Source organism: Centruroides vittatus, unplaced genomic scaffold (assembly GCF_030686945.1).
Source record: "Centruroides vittatus isolate TY-2023 unplaced genomic scaffold, ASM3068694v2 contig_928, whole genome shotgun sequence".
Classification (NCBI taxonomy): Eukaryota; Metazoa; Arthropoda; class Arachnida; order Scorpiones; family Buthidae; genus Centruroides; species Centruroides vittatus.
In genome coordinates, this window is record NW_027122614.1 from 257,678 (window position 1) to 277,314 (window position 19,637).

General features: G+C 33.0%; 1 protein-coding gene across 4 annotated transcripts; it reads right to left on the bottom strand.

Moving 5' to 3' along the window:
- Nucleotides 1-5,079: 5,079 nt before the first annotated feature.
- On the bottom strand, nt 5,080-16,341 carry LOC136984800 (ectonucleoside triphosphate diphosphohydrolase 3-like). 4 transcript variants are annotated; one of them, XM_067281941.1, is made up of 12 exons: nt 10,719-10,797; nt 10,326-10,588; nt 10,039-10,169; nt 9,659-9,776; nt 8,898-9,048; nt 8,656-8,821; nt 8,387-8,590; nt 6,999-7,142; nt 6,770-6,916; nt 6,577-6,690; nt 6,358-6,492; nt 5,080-5,378 (listed from the first exon to the last, which is right to left on the bottom strand). In XM_067281941.1, exons 2-12 carry the CDS (start codon nt 10,561-10,563, stop codon nt 5,163-5,165), a joined length of 1,764 nt encoding a protein of 587 aa, XP_067138042.1. In that variant the 5' UTR covers nt 10,564-10,588; nt 10,719-10,797; the 3' UTR covers nt 5,080-5,162. The 4 variants fall into 4 exon arrangements, with proteins under 4 accessions (XP_067138042.1, XP_067138044.1, XP_067138045.1 ...); XM_067281943.1 differs by lacking the exons at nt 10,326-10,588; nt 10,719-10,797 and adding an exon at nt 16,296-16,341; XM_067281944.1 differs by lacking the exons at nt 10,326-10,588; nt 10,719-10,797 and adding an exon at nt 15,512-15,705.
- Nucleotides 16,342-19,637: the final 3,296 nt, after the last annotated feature.

Consider the following 19,637-nt stretch of genomic DNA (forward strand, 5'->3'; position numbering starts at 1 on the left):
GATTCGAGTTGGATTCTCAGATTTGTACGAGATATGTCGCGACAAAAAATGAAACTCTCGGTGCCTGTAGATCAGTATTTAAAGTTAAATCAAATACTTCATCTTGTGACTTTAAATTAGTATAGGTTTACCTACACTAGACTTCATTAAACACTGATATTTTAGAAAATTTTCAACAACTTTGTCATTTTAAGCAAATATTGTTAGTATATATTTCTATCCAGTGAACTTAACTTTTATGAAAATGTGTATATATACACACACACATTCATTTATTTAAGCATACTGGTATAACCATGATGCCGGGAGAGAAAAAAATTATACAAGATCATACGACATATCCTTTAATAAAAAAAAAAACAACTTTTACTTACATAAAATTTAGTACACTACATATTTTGTGATCTTTTTAATCATTAAAGCGATAGAAAAATTAAATAACTTTCTTTGTTCTTTTTTACTATTGTATAATTTATTTTTTGGATCATAATTAGTATTTTTTTTACACAGTTAATATTTCAGTATTGAAGGTGCAGCAACCGTCAAATTACATGTATAATAACTCAAAGCCCGATGCATATAATGAAATAACCAACAATCGCCTTAAATATCGGCCTAATTAAATGATTGATATAATTTGTCACTAAAGAGATGGCACCTAACGTCTACCTCAACTAAAATAATTCTTTAAGATTATAATTATTAATTAGTAAATTTAGAACCTGGAATAAAAGAACTGACCCGAGGCGGGGTTTGAATCCACAAACAAATTACTTTGGATAAAAGCAAAGAAGTGCATTTTTTTTTATTTGAAAGATCATTTGACAAAAGTCTATACTAAAATTTATCAATGACATGTCTCCAGAGGGGTTGGTTTTTCTTTCTGTCTCTCATCCTCCCAAAGACTATGATATTTGTTAGTCTGTCACTCTCGACTGTTTGTGGATAGTTCTTATTTTGTATTCTTGTGTGTCCAAACCAAAGGAAAGTAAAATTTATGTCTTTTGTAGTACGTTCTTGACAAACTTAGGATCAAAAGAAAAATGCATCAAATAATTGATCGCACAAGTGTAAATTGAATGGTAGTTAACAAATATGCAATATTTGCTTAAATTGATGAATTTTGATACAATTAGATGATTTTGAATTCGGAAACAAAACTCTATTTTTGTGTCTTATCAAAAAGTAACCAATGACCTTGAAGAACTAGAAATTGTTTCAAATTATGTAAGTTACGAAGGTTGTTTTAATAATGAAAAAGTGCCAAAATATAATGAATGCAATGACCATTCTAGATAAAAAATACTTTCTAAAGGGAAAATTGTAATTATTTTACCATCAATTATTTGATTAGGTAACATTGTTTTTTACAATTTATTAATGAATCTTCATTTGTGTTATTTTATTAATGAAAACATTTTTGTTTGACGAATCAAAAGTTCGAACATGTTTCTGGTTTTTAAAACATTTTACAAGTTAAAAGGTTGGAGGGGGAGAAATGTGGAAACATTTCTTTCCCCAATGTTGATGCAAGGTTTTTTTTTAATATAAGAATTTGCAGGGATTCTCTAAAACTCAATGGTTTTTTTTGTGATGACAGGTGATAAGTTGGCCAGAGAAGTCTTTCGTTACTACTAACTTTGCTAATTCTGTTGCCCTTCTCTAATTCCTGTAACATATGTGCTCTGGTACCAGAACTTACTTAAAAAACATTTTACATGGTATATAATCATTTTGTATAACAGTAAAGATACATTAACAAAGTAGTGTGTATAATGAGTACAGAAATTATGGTGATATTTTGTCATGACATAGCTAAGATGGCAAAAAACTTGGGTTTCTTTGGCAGTTAAATGGCTACCAAGACATTTAATGAGACAACGAACATAAATTATAAAGCTTAAGGTATGAATCAACATTACTAAAAATTAACATTTTACTGCTTGTGTTTGCCATTATTTTTAATTCTGTTTAGGGAACATCTGATATTTTGAGAGAATGAAGGTGAAACACAAGCAAAAGGTCATTCTACAATGCATGGTCTTAGTAGGCAGCACTTTAGGTGCCTGCATGTGGATTAAGAACCCAGTCTGGTTGCAGGGCGAATATTTATTCTTTCCTTCCGTTCGACGAGATCCCAAGAACAAACAGAATTGAACTATGTTAGTCAACTAACAACAGAATACAACTGATAATGTTAAGATTTTATTTGCTAGAAACCACATTGTTGAAATGATTTTGGAAAATATCTCGATTATCCAGAAAATTCGATAACTTTGTAACGGGAGCCGTATTTGGAAATCTTACCTATTCTAGGATGAGTTTTATGTTGGCATTTTTCAAAATGTTTGGCAAATACCTGTGACTATGCTGTTTGGAAAAATGCAGACTCCCTATAGGCAGCTATAGTGGATAGTTTCCTTTGTTTCAGAATGCTGGGCAAAACAAAAGCCAGAGGATTTTGTTATGTGATGATTCGGTTTTGATTGTCTCCAGACACTCGCACCCAGGTTGTTCCAAGTCTTTCTATAAAATGTACAAAATTCATACAGGCTAAATTCAGATATTACCATTTGGAGGCTGGAGGTGGAGTGCAATCCAAAACATTACACTAATATCAACATTCAGTGTTCACTGGCAGTGTCATGTTCATGCGCCTCTAGTGATTACTTTGAGCACTACCAATTGTTTAGTATTGGAACTGTTAGAGGTTAGAGCCCAAAAATCTACATTGTTTGACAAGGGTTCTATTTCTGATATTAAAATGTGTGATTCTAAACCAATTTATATGGAAAATTCAAATCTGGAAACAGAATTTCGTTGTCAGGGATACTTTTTGTGTAATGTATATATATATTCACAGTTCATGGCAAACACAGGAACGTTATAAAGAGGTATGTGTATGTTGCCGCATCCAGTAGTGATCGAACGTGACAATTTCTTGTTCAACAGCAGATGGAAAATATGTGGAGACTTCAAAGTAATTGCTATGACATTGGGAATGCAACAAGGCTACACGAAGGATGCACGTGAGTGGGATAGTCGTGACAGAAATTCTCACTACGTGAAAAAGAAATGGCCTAAGTGGAGATGGAAAGTGGGCAAAAAGAATGTGTAACACAAAAGTCTGGTAGCTCCTGAAGATATACTACTTCCACCGCTTCACATCAATCTTGGCCTAATGAAACAATTCATAAAGGCCATGGATCCAACAGGCAGTGGATTTGCATTTCTAGCTGACAAATTCCCCCATCTTTCAGCTGCAAAAATAAACGAAGGTGTATTTGTGGACCCACAAAACAAGGAACTGCAGAAAGATGCAAACTTTGAAGCACGTTTGACTGCCAAAGAAAAGAGAGCATGGTTGTGTTTCAAGATGGTATCAGAAAACTTCCTCGGAAGAAGAGCTATCAACTACAAAGCATATCAAGATCTGGGGTGCAATATGTCTCTGAAGGTACATATGATGGGCTCTCATCTGGACTACTTCACAGAGTTGTAGTGACGTATCGGATGAACATGGCAAAAGATTCCATAAAGACATTTCTACTATAGAAAGGTGTTATGAACAAAAGTGGGTACCTTCTATGTTAGCAGATTATTGCGGGAATATCATTCGAGAGAAGAAAGATTCTCAATACAAGGGAAAAAAGTGACGTGCATTACTATATGGTGGCTCATTTTTTGTCAATTTTTTGTAATTGCTCGTTGTGAAATAAATAATACAAAGCAAATACACTAAGAGTACTGTGTTGTGTATTAGATCCCAACCTCCCTTAATGTGATGAACTTAATAACATCATAAAAAAGCAGATTTGTTTCTTAAATTTCAGCTAATGTACCCTGCACTATATCAGAAACATAAAGAAAAAATAAAATTGTGATTACTCATAAACTATCCCTGACAGAAAAAAACTAAAAACAGGTTTGAATTCAGTGCTCGAAGTACAACTAGGAACAAAATATATTTTTTCAGAAATAGAAAAAAACTTTTTTTTTTGCACAACAGTGCTATTTACTGTCAAAGTAAAGTAAAAAGAATATACAACAAAAATGAATTTTTTGAAAAGATACTAAATTGAAAGGAAAGGTATTAGGATTTCATGAATGGTACTAGGAAAATGGTATTGGGTATCTTGGTACTGGGACAAGTAAAAAGGTACTAGATTAGTACAAAAGTACTAGATGGAACAATTCTGCTCTTGCTCCCTTACTTTTGTACGAGTATTCATTTTTGTTGACATTTTCAATGTGTTCGAAAAGGATTTTTCCTTAGTCGTCGGAGAATTTGTCTTCTACGTTCCCAACAAATTTTGCTGCATACTACCTTACTGTCATTTTCTACAATTCGGTAAAACAGAAAATAGGCTAACATTCGTATCAAAACTAATTTAAAACTAGCAGTGACTAATATTCAACCAAATATTTTGGCTATTCATGTCAGTATACCTAATTTGACTTCTGTCATTTATAATCATATATGAATAAATAATTGTAATTTACTCATATGTTTTTTTTCCTCTTGTGTATAGCCCATGCCATTTCAAAAGGTTTAAATGTGGTCCACCCCTGTTGTAGAATTTAAATAAATAAAATGAATTTAGTAGAACTAGGAGATTTGAAGATTTGTTTACAAAATCTAATTTTCTTTTGTTGTTATCTAATTTCATCCTTGACAAGTTTAACACTAGTATTTATAATGTTTCCTTGTTATTTGTAGCTGCTTTATATGTTAGTTATATTTACATACAAACACACTTGTGGAATTGCGAGCGGGTTTCGACCAAAGTAGGTTTTGCGTTGGACTGGCCAGAACAAGAAAAGTGATCAGAAAATATACATTCTTGACCCAAGACAAGTGAGCCTGTGTTCTTAGGTGTGAAAGTATTATACAATGTAGGGCTTTCTGCTTGCGACTCTGGGTTCTATGTTTTCTACAATGCCCCGTGTAGATGGAACAACAATGCCAAAATAACTAATTTTGCAGGCTTTCACAAATTTCTGCCTCTCTTGGGTTTTAAAAAATAATTTTCCACAAATTGTTTGAGTGTATCAAAGTCATACATGCTATTAAAACAATTCTTCTATACCAATATAAACAATTTTTAATAAACTTATTATTGACTGTAACAATTAAGAATAAATTATATAATAGGAAAGAGTCATGCCTCTGAGATGCGCGTATAGCCAGTCTGGGATCTGCGAAAACAGAGTTTTCCTATGAAAATAATGGACAGCACCAATAAGATCAGACAGACGATGCTGGCAGTGATGAATGCGCCGGTGGAAATCAGCGGTGGCCGTGGTTTCTCGGAGGGTATCAGCGTGGTGGCATTGATCATGTAACCCAGAGACCAACCTACGTTGAATTTGTGTATCTGCAAAGAAAAATTTAATGTTTTTTTATTAATTAATGTTGCTGCTGAATGCTCGAAACATCTTTTTGGAACCGATACGGGCTCGTAAAGTGCATTTTGGCTTTGGACAAGATCGAAACTTTCTTTTACCTTATCCTGCAACAGATCAAAATTTGCATGTAATCTGGAAATGTTGATTAAATTTTGAAGATTTTGTGTATTTCTACTTTTATTTTATTCAATTTCATCCAACAGCATTTGTTTGTTCTATTTTCTGGGACGGATAAATCTGGCTTAACCTGCATACGGTCTTTCCACGTTGTGGCTCTAAGAGGATCCTTTTCTATGCCTGTCACAAGTTTGCCAGGCCTGATGCGTCCAGGATACATGATCCACAAATTTTTATGCTGAAAGTTTCTCGTCCCAGATTTCATCTGGAGTCCCCGAAGAGGAGGGCCGACTATTGGATATCTGGCTGTCAAATTCTTGCTTCAAGAGCCCTCACACTTATGACTGGTGTAAATTTTCTATTATGATTATGAAATGGCATGTTTTGTTTTGTCAATCACCATAAAGGTATCAAAAAGTGAAAAAGTACGCAAGTCTCTTACCAATTCATGAGCAGTAATGGGTATTTCAATTCATACCCATTGTGAGTTTGGTCAGTTCCATGACTTACCATCCCCTTCCCAGAGTTATTTGCATGGATTTAATCCAGGTTGGTCGAAGTGGCAAATCAATGCTCGACTGCCTCGGCCCTCCAATTATGTATAGTAAGTATGTTGTAAATGAAAGTTACATACCACAAATCAATTATTTCTTTTTATATGTTAAATTTTCTGTCTGTTTTCCAAAATTTTAAACATATTTCTATACAAGATCATACAATGGCAACAATTTCGGTCGTTGTAGAAAATTACTTAAGATGACATGGTCATTATATAAATACAAAGTATTTTTTGTAATTAATGTCGAGTCAAGAGAGTTATTAAATATTTACCTTATTTATAAATGCTATATTCCTCCATGACGTGGCATTGAATCCGTACTCTTCCGTCAGAATGTAAAAAATGTAATGAGCTTCAAAACAGAAATCGCTCACATATTCGTCTTCTTCGGGATCTATCTTCAGTGCCTGAAATTAAAAATACACAAAATAAAGTTATGTAGCTTAAAGTTTTGGATAAATCGCAACCAATAATGCATTTGTTTTCCTTACATCCTCGTACGAAGTATTGCAGAAAGTATTCATTGCAGTTTCGTACTGTTCCATGTTGGAGTCCGACATATTTATCTTCAGGAATTTTGCCAGATAATAGTATGTTGATATTGCCTAAAATTAATACTACAGAGTGAAAACTTGTTCAGGAAAGTATGATTTGAATACATTCTATTGTAGTCGTATATCTTACCAAGTATCTTGCATCTGTGAGTGACTGGTGTAAAGGTCTGAAGCAGTATCTATAAGATTCTTGACAGACTGAGAAATTCATCACTTTTGCAACTTCATTTGCACATTGTGCAGTGTCTCCGAGTCCGTTGAAAATATATGTAGTATTCTAAAGTATGTAATAATGTATTTTGTTTAAAGGAACCGGTATTTTATCGATTTGTTAATAAGCATCATGCAAAAGCACTTACCATAAAGTTTGGCAAAAACTGGTTTGGTTCGGATTCATTCTTGTGTACTGAGCATGGATGATTGAAGAGAAAATCTGCTGTGTAATTTACAGTGTCTCCTCTAAGTCCACATGGATCATCTATGATGGTTTCATTGACATCCTCCTATAAAAAAATTTATTTAATTACGGACTCTTGCAAATAGCATAAATGTGATCAGTTTCTGCATACAGAAAGGATTTTGGTGAAAATTCATGCATAGCACTGCTTGTGTATTACATATGACAGCAAAGGATTGGTGTTGGGAATTTCTTGGCAGATGTGAGAACACATCAGATGCAGACTGATCGAGATACTAAACTTGTTGATTGAGGAGAATATTTAACAATTGGACACGCCAATTATTTGGAGGAAGCTGAGAAGTTAACTGCATAGTAGTGTCACTGAAACATTTGATGCAGCATAAATGAGAATGTGATTCATTTTTAATGAGAATTGTGGCCAGAAATGAAACATGGCACCATCAGTATGAACTGGCTAGCAAGTTGGCCACTATACATCAGAAACACCAGACACCACCTCCAACAAAAAAGCATCAAGGTGACTGTCTCTTTGGGTGAAGTGATGTCAACTTTCTTCTTTGACCACGAAGAGTCTATTGTTGGTAACACTCGAGAAACACAAAAACAAATTCAGAACAATACAACCAAACCCCCTGAAAAATTGCACAGGCTCATCAAAACCAAATGATCCAGTAAGCCGACACATGGTGTCATCTTATTGCATGATGATATAAGATTGCTTACTGTGAATAACATTGGACAGGCTTTGACAAGAGGTCCCGGTTAACCCCTCTTACAGTCCATAATCCCTGTGTGATTTACCCGTCTTCAATCTCCTGGCTTCCAACACTAAGCAAATCCACTCAGTACTTCTGAGTAGATTTGCCAGCAGCCACAGCACTTGAAGGAATGTAGCCTCTAGCTTGGTGGGCAGTGGGATAAATCTTTCAATGTCCAGGGAAATTACTTAAAAATGATTTAAGATCACTTAAAAGGTCAATTCTTCATGCATGACTTCCTATCTACATCTGATTCAAACTAATGCATCTTGAGATTTATATATAAATCAATTACAGGTATTGCTGTTAAAAGGGACCTACTTTACTAAATGTGAAATCTACTTTTCAGTCTGTCTAGTTTTATTATGCAGTGAGTGGGATAAGTTTTACAAGGAACCCTGTATAGTAAAAATATTTGTAAATTCTGCTATTTTTGTTTTTTGTACAGTGCATAAGAGAATTGTCAAACAGATGCAAATTAACGACAAGAAAAGTATGAGATGTACCCAAAGATTCATCATTTTAATTATTTATTAAGTACATAATTACAAAGTATGAAGAAACTTACCAAAACAAGAACAGCATGATACCTTCTGATAGCTTCTTCCACTCCGAAACACAAGTAACTTTCGGAAAATATGTCATGTGTATTGCCGTACAGTGTTAGTGTCGTTACTGTGTCATTTTCAATTTCTTTTCTGTCTTTGATTTCATAAGCTATCTGAGTGGATGCTCCTCCGAGATCCAGAGCTCCCACTGTTGAAATCTCTTTCTTTTAGAACAAAAGTTGAAAATTAATTTTCATTATAAGTTTTATTTGTTTTAATTAATGTTTACCTGTTTGTGTTCTAATTTATCGGATAGGAAATTTGCAGTGGTCCAGGCAAACAACCCTTCCGACTGCCCACTGATGATGTCGACGACTTTCATGTCATAGCCATCGGTCTTCAGAGTGTCGTGAATCGACACAAGTATGGCTTTTGTCAGACGTGGATTGGTCAAGCTAGGAAAAAAAAAATTAATGTAATCAGTGATGATAATATTTTTAAGATTAAATTTCACATTTTATAAAAACTTACTTTAGTAATCTCATCCCCGCTGTTGCTCCCAAGTAAACAGGAGTCGTCGATATTCTGTTATCAGGTACTGAGACGGACAGATTCTTCAGACAGGGCAAGAGACTTTTCCCGGCTTCCTTAAAATTTTCAAATGTGTGATTGTGAATTCCACCTAAGAAAAACAGAAGTTAAAATTATTCCATATCTTCCAAGGCACATCTTTTCTTAATATACAGGGCAACTATAATTAAAGTTGTCCTATTCAAAGGACTCTGTAGCTCCTCATACCAGTAAGCCAATCGAATAGCATATACATAAATTGTCGTGTCAAGAGGACACACAAAAGGATTTTGCAAAGAAAAATTTTACTTCCAAAATTGTCCCCTAGCAGATAAATGCCACTGCAAGCAAAGAAATGTGAAATTGTTATAATGTTGTAACATTGACAGACCTAAAGGACAGTATTGTGTTGCGTGTACATCATGGGGGAACAGGTGCAGTCAGCCACTGACCACTGCATCATCTACAAATTTTACACCTGAACAATGGTGGAACAAATTTTGGCATCAGTTGGCTTATTGGTTGGAGCTACGATGTCCTTTGAATAGGACAACTTTAATTATGATCACTGGGTAATTTACACTATTAAGGCCATTCTATGCAAATTGGCATTTTACATTTAACTGGATCTTTTACTGTGGCACAGTTGTCGATTTTTATAAAGAAACAAGCAGAACAAAACACATTCGGAAAGCAATACATGTTTTAAGACAATCATTTACCATTTATTTTACAAGTATCAATCTGCAACACTTCTCCGGTTCCTTCGTCTTTGTCTCCTTTCCATCGATATAAGGTGACTTGCGTATGCGTCGAACCAGCATCCATAACGATTCCATACTGAAATGTTAGCGTACAGATTTTGAATGAATATTTTGCAAACATAAAATTCTTAAAAAAGTCTTAGAAACAATGGCGATGAAGGACAAGCAGTCAGCATTGATACAATTCACAATAAGCTAGAAGTACCTTCAGTAGAAGATATATTATTGTCCGTAACAAATATATTTTAGAAATTCATATTTTCAACACTACTGTACCTTTATTTCATAGTTCTTACTTTTGTTGCTTTTATATATACATTTTAAAGGCAGTTACTCACATCGTAAGGTATTTCTCCACCACTTAAACTGTGCAGAAGGCACACTGTAACTATTCCACAAACCGCAAGAATGCAGATGATAAAAGCTAGGACCCTCCACTTCAACATGCCGCTTACGTTGTCAGCATCACCTGAAATAAGAATTCCTATTAAAATAAGTAAATCCGCAAATCAAAAAACACTACCACCTCTATTTCAATACAGAATTCATTACTTAAAAATATGTTCTGCCATTAAAAATATAGAGAACAATTTGAGTTGAATTTTTAAAAAAATATATATCTTACTCCTACAGCCTAAGAGCAAAGTAGATCCGTCTTTAATTCCTAAACTTTCTAGAGTGGCGCCGGGTTTTAGCGGTTGATAATACAAATTATATAAACTGACATTTGGGGGGAGTAACTGCACGCCCTTCTTCCTGAAGAATGATTGGATCAACGATCCCGGTGTGGAGGAAGGATTGCATTCAATATCCAGAATTCCGCTCACCGGTTCCGTAAGAGAACTCTGAATTCTGACTTTCATCGCAGACTAGTTGTGTTTTTTTAACCTGAAATTTTTAGAATTAAATCCCAAATATTGATAGCCGCAACTAGAAAATAATGTTTTGAGCTTAGTAAGACTTAACTTTTAACATAAAATTCTGTCTTTTTAGCGAACGCATTAAAGTAAATACTCACTTTATATATGTTTTTATCTGAATCGAGCACTCCCCTGCTTCTGAATATCCATAAAAATGCAATCAAAAAGATAGAAGTTCAACATAACTGGGATAATATATTGAAAAACAAGTTTATCAAATCTCTTGTCTGATAAGTAATCATAAGTCCAATGTGTTATCTACAAGATAGTCATTCTTGAATATCGACTATTAGCTCGTCTATACTTAGATCAAACACCGGCGCTCCTATTCCAACGGTAGCTGGGTAATTTTTATTGACAGATTTCACATAAGGAAAGATATGCACTGAACATCAAATAGAAAATAGTACTTTTGGCCAAATAGAAAAAGTCAAATCGAACAAAAATGTCTTGGTTCCATTCAATCTGACAAAGAAGCCAACTTATTTATGCACAAATACTCTAAAATCATGAAATTTAATAAAAACAAATGTTGCAATTTGGCTGTTACTGTAATGTATGAGTATGCACGAAATTCACCGCACTTTTCTACTTGCAATAAATAAAAATTTACTCAAAGTCAAAATTTAACACTGTCAGCCATTCTCTTCTTGTAAGTTATTATCGAAAAAATGGGTTCCTTGTGCGACTACTGTAATCTAATGTTGTAACGTGCAAAACTGTCCTATCTGATTGTTTCAATATCAAATGCACATGAACATCGAGGCAGAATGAAACATGGCATCATATCTACATAAAAAGGAAACCAAATGAAAATTTATTAGGAGTATTTTTGGCTTCCTTAACAGGCAGTTTGAGTTTACTTCTGTACATAAACACAATGTTTAAATGTACAAATGGTCAATTCTAGTGTCATTTATGAAATCAGTGCTTTTTCATTGGTCTTACTATCATCAATTATTACTACTACTATTAATCAAATTAAAGTGACACTTAACACCAATTAAAGCTACAATTCCACACAAACCTGGGATAGCAGACAACTTAAAGATAAAATACTAAAATCTTCATTAAAAAGAACAGACAGTACACAATTAAAAACAATACACACACATAATAAAATTGTACACAGGATTTAAAAAAGACTGCAACTCATTTTTATGGTCTTCGTTAATTAAAAACAATAAAACCGGCAAAAAATAATTTAATATCGAAAGATGATTCCATAATTTTTATGGAATATTTTTTATATGTACGAAAATGTAGTATCGTGAACACACAATGGCCGTGAACTATCAGGAACACAGCCAGTGTTTGTGTGTAAGTGTATATATTATATATTTAAAGTAATGTTGGGGCTTACATATATACATACACTGTACAAGGCCTACAGTACATTGAGACAAATATTTTTTTGTAACATGCATATTTTTGAGCTATTTCCCAAGGGGAATACAAAATGGCACTATTGGTTTCATTGTGGGCAACATTACTGTCAGTGAAAATGAGGTCAATTTCCAATTTTCTTTTAAGTTATGCAATAAAAAATTGAATAACCTAAAATAACTAGACGTGATTCGAAATTTTTAAACGAAACCACACTTTGGGAATCCAGCAAAGTGGTTATAAATAGTTTGCTGGATTCCCAAGGTGTGGTTTCATAAGTTTGCAGTCTGCATCGTTTTGATACATTTTATAATAAAAGAATTGGGAAAAACTTCAATGATAACTAAGAAAAATAGGTCAAAACTTACTAAACTGTAGAGTATTGAGCAAGGTTTCACCAGTTATCAGAGAGATCCATTATTTAAAATGATAAATATTCAATAAGTTTCTTCTGGAACCGCGTAATATCACATGCTTAATTTTTGTCATAGTAAACCATTCGTAACATCAATAATTAGCCAAAAGACTTATAATGCTGTTGGAAATGTCTGATGATAATTGATAATTTTTGAATGTCTTGGACACTCTTGGAGATTTTTATAATCCTGAGAATACTTAAAGTAAGAAGGATAGTGAAAGATTAAAGAGAAAATTGGAAAAGGCGAATCCAAACTGAGATGATGATAAGAGAAAAAGAAGATCCAAGTTGAAGATGTAAAACAAGAAGAAATTTTTTGGAAGGTGGAGTCAAAGCAAACAGAAAGGCATTTAAAATATTAATTCAAATGTGCAGAGTAGCAGGAATTTATAAAAAATCAGATCCATTTTCTATATTAATAATTTCTGAATTTTTTCTCTCAACTAACAGAAATAATGTAGAGAAATAAAACTGGATTATCTGTGTTTCCTAACAGTCACGTTTCGGCTTATCCTGAAATTGTATCCGAGAAAAGATAAGAGATCTGTTGATAAATATTTGTGTGTATTTTTTGTATGAACGAACATTTTTGATAAGAATTAAACACAAGATACACAGAATATCCATCTTGTAGATATTTTTATAGACAGTTATTTTATCACAAAACTTTATAAAATAGAAATATTTATAAATTAGGAGCTTAAAATAGAAACATAATTCAATAATGTAGTAATTCCTCATTTAAATAAAGTACAATGTAGATCATCAGAGAGGAGTCGTAGGATGTAAACCACTCTAAAATTTTGCTAGACCATAAAAATTATGCTGCAGCATTATTCAAATTTTAGAATGTGTTCAGACAAACAGACTGTGCAATCGTAATCTGGGAGTGTGATAAAAAGAGAAACTGGTCTGTGATGTTATTGTGTCCTAGAAACTGCTTTGTGTTGTCATCAAAATGACAACACAGATGTCTCTTGATGCATGAACAGAAACAGGGTTTGTTATTTGATGAAATGTATAATAATACATAAAACAAATGCAGCATTTCTCAAGTTAAATTAGTTTACAAACTGAACATGGAAAATTAATAATGGAATTTGATGATATGAATAAATTATGTCAAACTTACCTATGATATATATACTGACTCAACAAACAGCACTTTATGCATTCTGTATTAAATTCAACATTGAAAACTGGTTCTGTAAGTGTTTAATCATAAGTGTAAAAAATTTCAAGTGTTTTGTTGCAGCTTGTATAAAACATTCTCAAGACTGACTTAGTTACGAAAATATTCTAATTTTTAGTTATTACCTACAGAATCAAGAGAGAAAAAACTGCCACATGTTCTATGCTCAGTGTCAAGTTGGGTTCATTCTATACCTTTGCTTTCTTGCATTGCAATTTCACTATCAAGAGTATATTGAAAAATTCATTATAGCCTATCCAAAAGGGAAATTATTTGCCAGTTATGTGATACTAATCTCAAATAAGAGCACAATGAACAAATTATTTGATTGAGAAGAAATGAACCACCTGCAAAGTCTGAGAAAAATGTAGTTAACCTCAGAGAAATATAGTTATTGAGAAAAAAGGTACACTTGGCAATGACCCAAGGATCTAAAAAAATCTACATAGTAAACTAAAGGCAAATTTCTAACAAATAATTAAATGGAATAAATCATTACAAATGAAAAACACTGTACATTCCATATAATCTCTCTATTCACCGGAACTTGTAATAATAAAAGAAACCCTTCTAACCTTTTTTAACCCCATTCCAGCATACAGAATATTTCCTATACTTAAAACAATTATTAAAATTACTAATAATACAAAAATTTATTTAGTTTTGTTTCATATATCTCTGGACAATAGTAAATATAAAATATTTGTAGTATCATAATCCATACAGATGCTCATCATACATACTAATCTACTAATCGTTTACATTTTTATGAATTTGTTTTGTCCGTGCTTCCAATGACTATGCATTTTCTTCACTCCGATGGTACTAAGTGTAAATATAACCCTTTTCATGCTTACAAATCCATCTTCAGGGGAATTCAATACAAAAATAAAACATTCAAACACCTATGCTGACTCAAAGCCATTCAATTAGTCTATTCATCAGCATGCAAGGCTGCATACCATCCAGAGAATCAAAGCAATAAAAATAAATTATAGAGCAACAATTTACATACCACAAAACATTCCAAAATACAACCAATACCTACAAACAGAACTGCAAAGACAGAACAATCAAACTAAAAAGAGGGGACATCTGGCCAATATACCCTAGCATACAACTACATAAACATAAATTAATAAACAAAATACCAGTGCTATTTATTATTTTTCTCAAGTGAAATATAAAATAGGTTATACTAAAATAAAGAAAAGCCAGCAAGTAAACAGCTCACCGAAAAGTTCCCAATTTACCATTACACCGGTCCACCACTGTACAGGAATGTAGTCTATATGCAAATTAATGGTATTACTAATATATTTATTTATATTAAATGAAGAAAAATTCCATTTGTTTGTATTAAATAATAATATATTTTATTGTGGAATGTTATAAAATAGTTGTATCTTTCATTTATTAGCATCCTGCTAGCTCATATAACAGGATCTGTTATAACGCAGAAGTATTTTGTAGACAAGTATCACATCTCTTTGCTTAATAAGTGAAACATCAAAGGCGAGTTTGGTATTTAAAGAATGTTCTATCATTCTGACATTACTTTAGCAGCATAATGAATCCAGTTTTATCAAATTTCAATGCTTCAAACACTTTGTAACCAGAAAGAAAGAGAAGGGTTGGAATTTGTACAACAGTAGGAACAGGAAGGTTATTGTACAACAAACTTTCATTTTACTGAAAGTATGTTGTACAATTCATGTTGTACCTATTTAAACTTTGTTGTATTTATTGAAAGTTTATTTTTAAGGTCAAAGGTCTAATTACTGTAACATATCTCTGTCAGCTACAATAAATGTGAAACTTCAAAGTATTCTGTTTTGTAATTAAGAATGCATTATCAGATTTTCTATAAACTAAAGTAATAGAGTTTAACACACCATCACTTCGACGCCATGTTTGAGAAAGGACGTGCGATTATTTACAAAGTTCTCTCCGTCTAGCCACTCGACCGATTCACATTTTCATCTGTTACTGTTATTCTCATCGATGTGTTAAACAATCTACGTCACAACATAAAGATTTTCGGTAGTTATGTCATAAACAATCGCACATTCTAAACGCACACGTGGCGTAGAAAACATAGAGCATGCTTATAATTCATAGCGCCATCTGCCGTCATAAAACAGCAATTTTTAAATCACTATTAAATTTTATATATACCTTGCAAGAACATTATATATAAATGATTTAAAACTATATTATTTATATAAAATTAAGTAAAAAAAAAATTATATTACCTGTCGTTAAGAACGTAAAAATAATAAAATAACAATACAAGTCATATTAGATACATAGCGTCGCGAGATGTCGCGCTCGACTACCTGCGATTTCTAAATTTTGGATACTTATATCGATTTATCACTTAATAGAGAAAAACTAGAATAATTATATGAGCGATTTAACTTTACACATTTGAAATTTTGAAGGAATTGCTAAATAATTTCATCCACGTGCGAATTCAACAGCATGTTCTCGTCGCTTCGAGGGCGCGACAAGCGACGCGAAAATTCGCGTGCTTATTAATATGTTAAATACGTACTTTTTAATTTTTTTTACAATTAAATCGTGTAAATATTTATTTAAAATTTATTTATGAATAAAACGACAAGAAAATTTCAGTAAATTTTATAATTCGAGACAACTTAGAACACGTAACTTTACCTGGTCATGGTAGTAGCTGTCATGGCAACGAAGTAACAAACACCCACAACTAAATAGGTAAAAATCCCTAAGAAATTTCCCTAAGAACTGAAATTTTCCTAAAAGGGAATTTAAAATAATCAAAAAATTTTTGATTTAATACTTTATAATAATATATAAATAAAAACGAGCATAAATTTGTTATAATACATTTATTGACGTTCAAATATTAAAATTATCGACAAATTATTCAAGACAAATTTCCATAATTTGAACGAAATTGGCGAATTTTTTTCATTCAAACGAAAATGAGGATTTTATTTCATTTATTTACACTTTATACAGTTTGAATAAAATGAAATTTTTATTAAAAATCTATAAATGATGTACAGGAAAGAAATAATCTCGCCGCCATATTTATATAGGTCAAAGTGATTTTGGCTGTTATTTTAGGGGTCTATTTTCGCTCTGTAAGCAGTATAATGGGATATTTTTAATCGTGCCTACTGAGGTTTTCGCTAGGCCCACAATGCGACAAGATAGTGGACCTAATATAGCTTAGTCAGATGACCGATAAAATACTCGTATCATCTCTCTTCGATTCCATTCTGGGTCCCTCATAATGGCAGGTTGACGTAGCAATAGAAGAGCATATTTACTAGATACATTTTAATTAGAATAGTAATTTTCAAAAAAAATACGCGGGTTGATTGATAAATAAGTTTTTCTATGGTGGGGTTCTTGCGAAATGCAAGGATAGAAACACCCCAGTATTTCTTTTTTCTTCAAGAATATTTGTGCACTGTCTACGACTGGGATCACAGTGAATGCCATGGAAAATCTGTGACATATCTCGGCAACATAAAGTGTATTTTGATGGTGTAATAATCATTTGCTGCGTGCGTTCTGTTAATTGTTAAGCTGTAGTACTGCAGCTGAATGTCACACGGTTACGTTATAAGAAGTATTTCATTACTAGGTTTCATCCAAATTAATCCAGTAATTTCAACTAAAAATGGGAATATTCGCTGCTTTTGCTGCAAACTTTAAATCTGTTCAGTACAAAATAATTGGGTTTTCTCTTTTAAGAAAGTCTCGAATGAATATTGTCACTGAACTGTATATTGTCAATGTGGTCTTGCAGGGCGCAAAATAGATGGTGGTCAGCAGGCTCTAAATCTGAACAGTAAGATGGATGAAGCAAAACAATCCATCTTACAGCCTAAAGCAGAAGCAAAAGTAGTCCGAACCAACTAAAATAGAGTTATTCTTCCTATTCTATTCTCTATTCTCTATTCACATGGTTCATTTGAAGGATCAACCTATGTGGCTTTATTTCTTTGATTTAGCTGTGATGTTACTATCCGATAAGCCGGCCGAAGCTTATTGCTCGGCCATACGCAAGGAGCGAGGGATAATGCCTTCCGGGAAATCTTTTAAGGGTAACTGGCAATTCAGGCGTTACAGACGTGGGAAAACCCAGAAAATTTCAAGTGGCCAGCCTGTCTTGGAGCTAAAACAGAGTTTCAAGGGCAGATCTTTTTAAAAATCCGAATTTCAAGGACAAAGACGCGGCACAAAGACTTCTTTAGTGTTCTTGTGCTTTCGCTTCTGCCATCACATTTGTTCGTCACTATTTCTGCCTCCAATGTGCTGCCATCAATTTTCCCTCCCGCCGCATACGAACTTTCCAACGATGTTGACCCGGGGCCGACAGACTATCAAGAAATAACCACGAAGGGGTTGATCATCTACAGCTCTTTGTGATTTTTCATTTGTCTAACGCGTAAATAGGGGCTATATTTCCATCGGTCTAACACAAAAAAAAGGCCAGTTTCCCACAGAAAGATCTCTGGGCAGGCATTCTTCTTTGATATATTACTTATTCTTTTGACATATCTTTTACGTATTCTTATTTGACATATTCTTTGACGTGTTTCGTTGCCTTATTCCATTAATTAATTCAATTGTTATTTTTATACTTTGCAAATGTAAACGAGAATATGTTTAATCCAGAGATTTCAAGAGTTCTGCTCGTAAAACGTAAGTTTAATTTTTCGTAATAAACAATACATTACATTTCTGTAATCTCGTTGTATTATCGTAATGACATTAATTATGTCTATTGTTCTTACCGTAAACAATAGTAAATGATTATCTGCAGGTTTATACTTTCTTGAAGGTTATATCATTTACATTCAATAGAAATAAAATGGAAGTTTCCTGTGCAAACTTTTATTCAAATACCTGTAAATTTAGTTAAAAATATTATTTAATTTTTCTTTTATTTTCACAAATTGCAAATTATGATATGGAAGTACATTTACACGTAGATGAAATGATTAAGAAGAAATAAAACTATAAGTAGTACACACCTGTTAATTTAGAGAATAAAAATATAATTTCAGTAGAAATCAGAATGAAAGGAAGCCCATCAGTAGCCGAAAAAATAAAACAGCCGAACATTGGTCGTGGATTCGGGCGTCGCCAATGGATAGCAAAGTGGGGTTTTCTGTATTTTCTTGGATTTCTTGGAAAGTAAATTAGATTTCACTTTTCTTGCTCTTCTTTGTAATCGTGTTCTTCACAGAATACTAAAAGGTAATAGAGAAGAAGAAAGATAATATTAATGCTAAAGACTTGCGAAAATTGGTCCATGTTAGTAATACATAAATAGGGTCAATTTTCGATAGAAGGTCCTTTTCCGAGCCATATCGAGTGGCTAATTCGAGTCACGGGTTCGCGCCTGATTAAAGTGGAAACAACTCGGAGTTTCAATAAGGTGTTGTGGGCGAAACACGTGAATGATCTTCACGCAACACGTGGCGAATACTCACGTGCTACGTTGTGTAATTCTATCGGGTCATTTCACTCCATACGTATTAGTATCATATAATTTTATTTTGACATGTGTTGTTATCTATTTTTTAAGCGATCTGTTGTTCTTAATTTCAGATAATTGAGGATAATCATTTACAATTGTTTTGATATTTGTAAAGGTTATAATAATATATTCATATCTATATTATTATTAATATTTCAAAAAAGATTCGAGTCGATGTCCTTCAGAAAATTCTGTTTTGATACACCAGAAATCATCTATAAATTCAATCAAAAATTCTTTTAATTCCACAGACAAATTATAGCATTAGATTAGGTTGATGGAACAAAGCAACAACACATGGGCGAACTGACAAGGCAATATGTCTATAGGAAAAACTTATAGCATTGGACATGTAAAGAAAATCCGAAAACGCTACGTGTCCAGCTCGTAGATCAGGCAGACACCCACGATTATGTAGCAGTGTTCAGTGGTTCTATTCAATCAGTCACTGGTGGTCAAATTTTGGAAGTTCATTCATT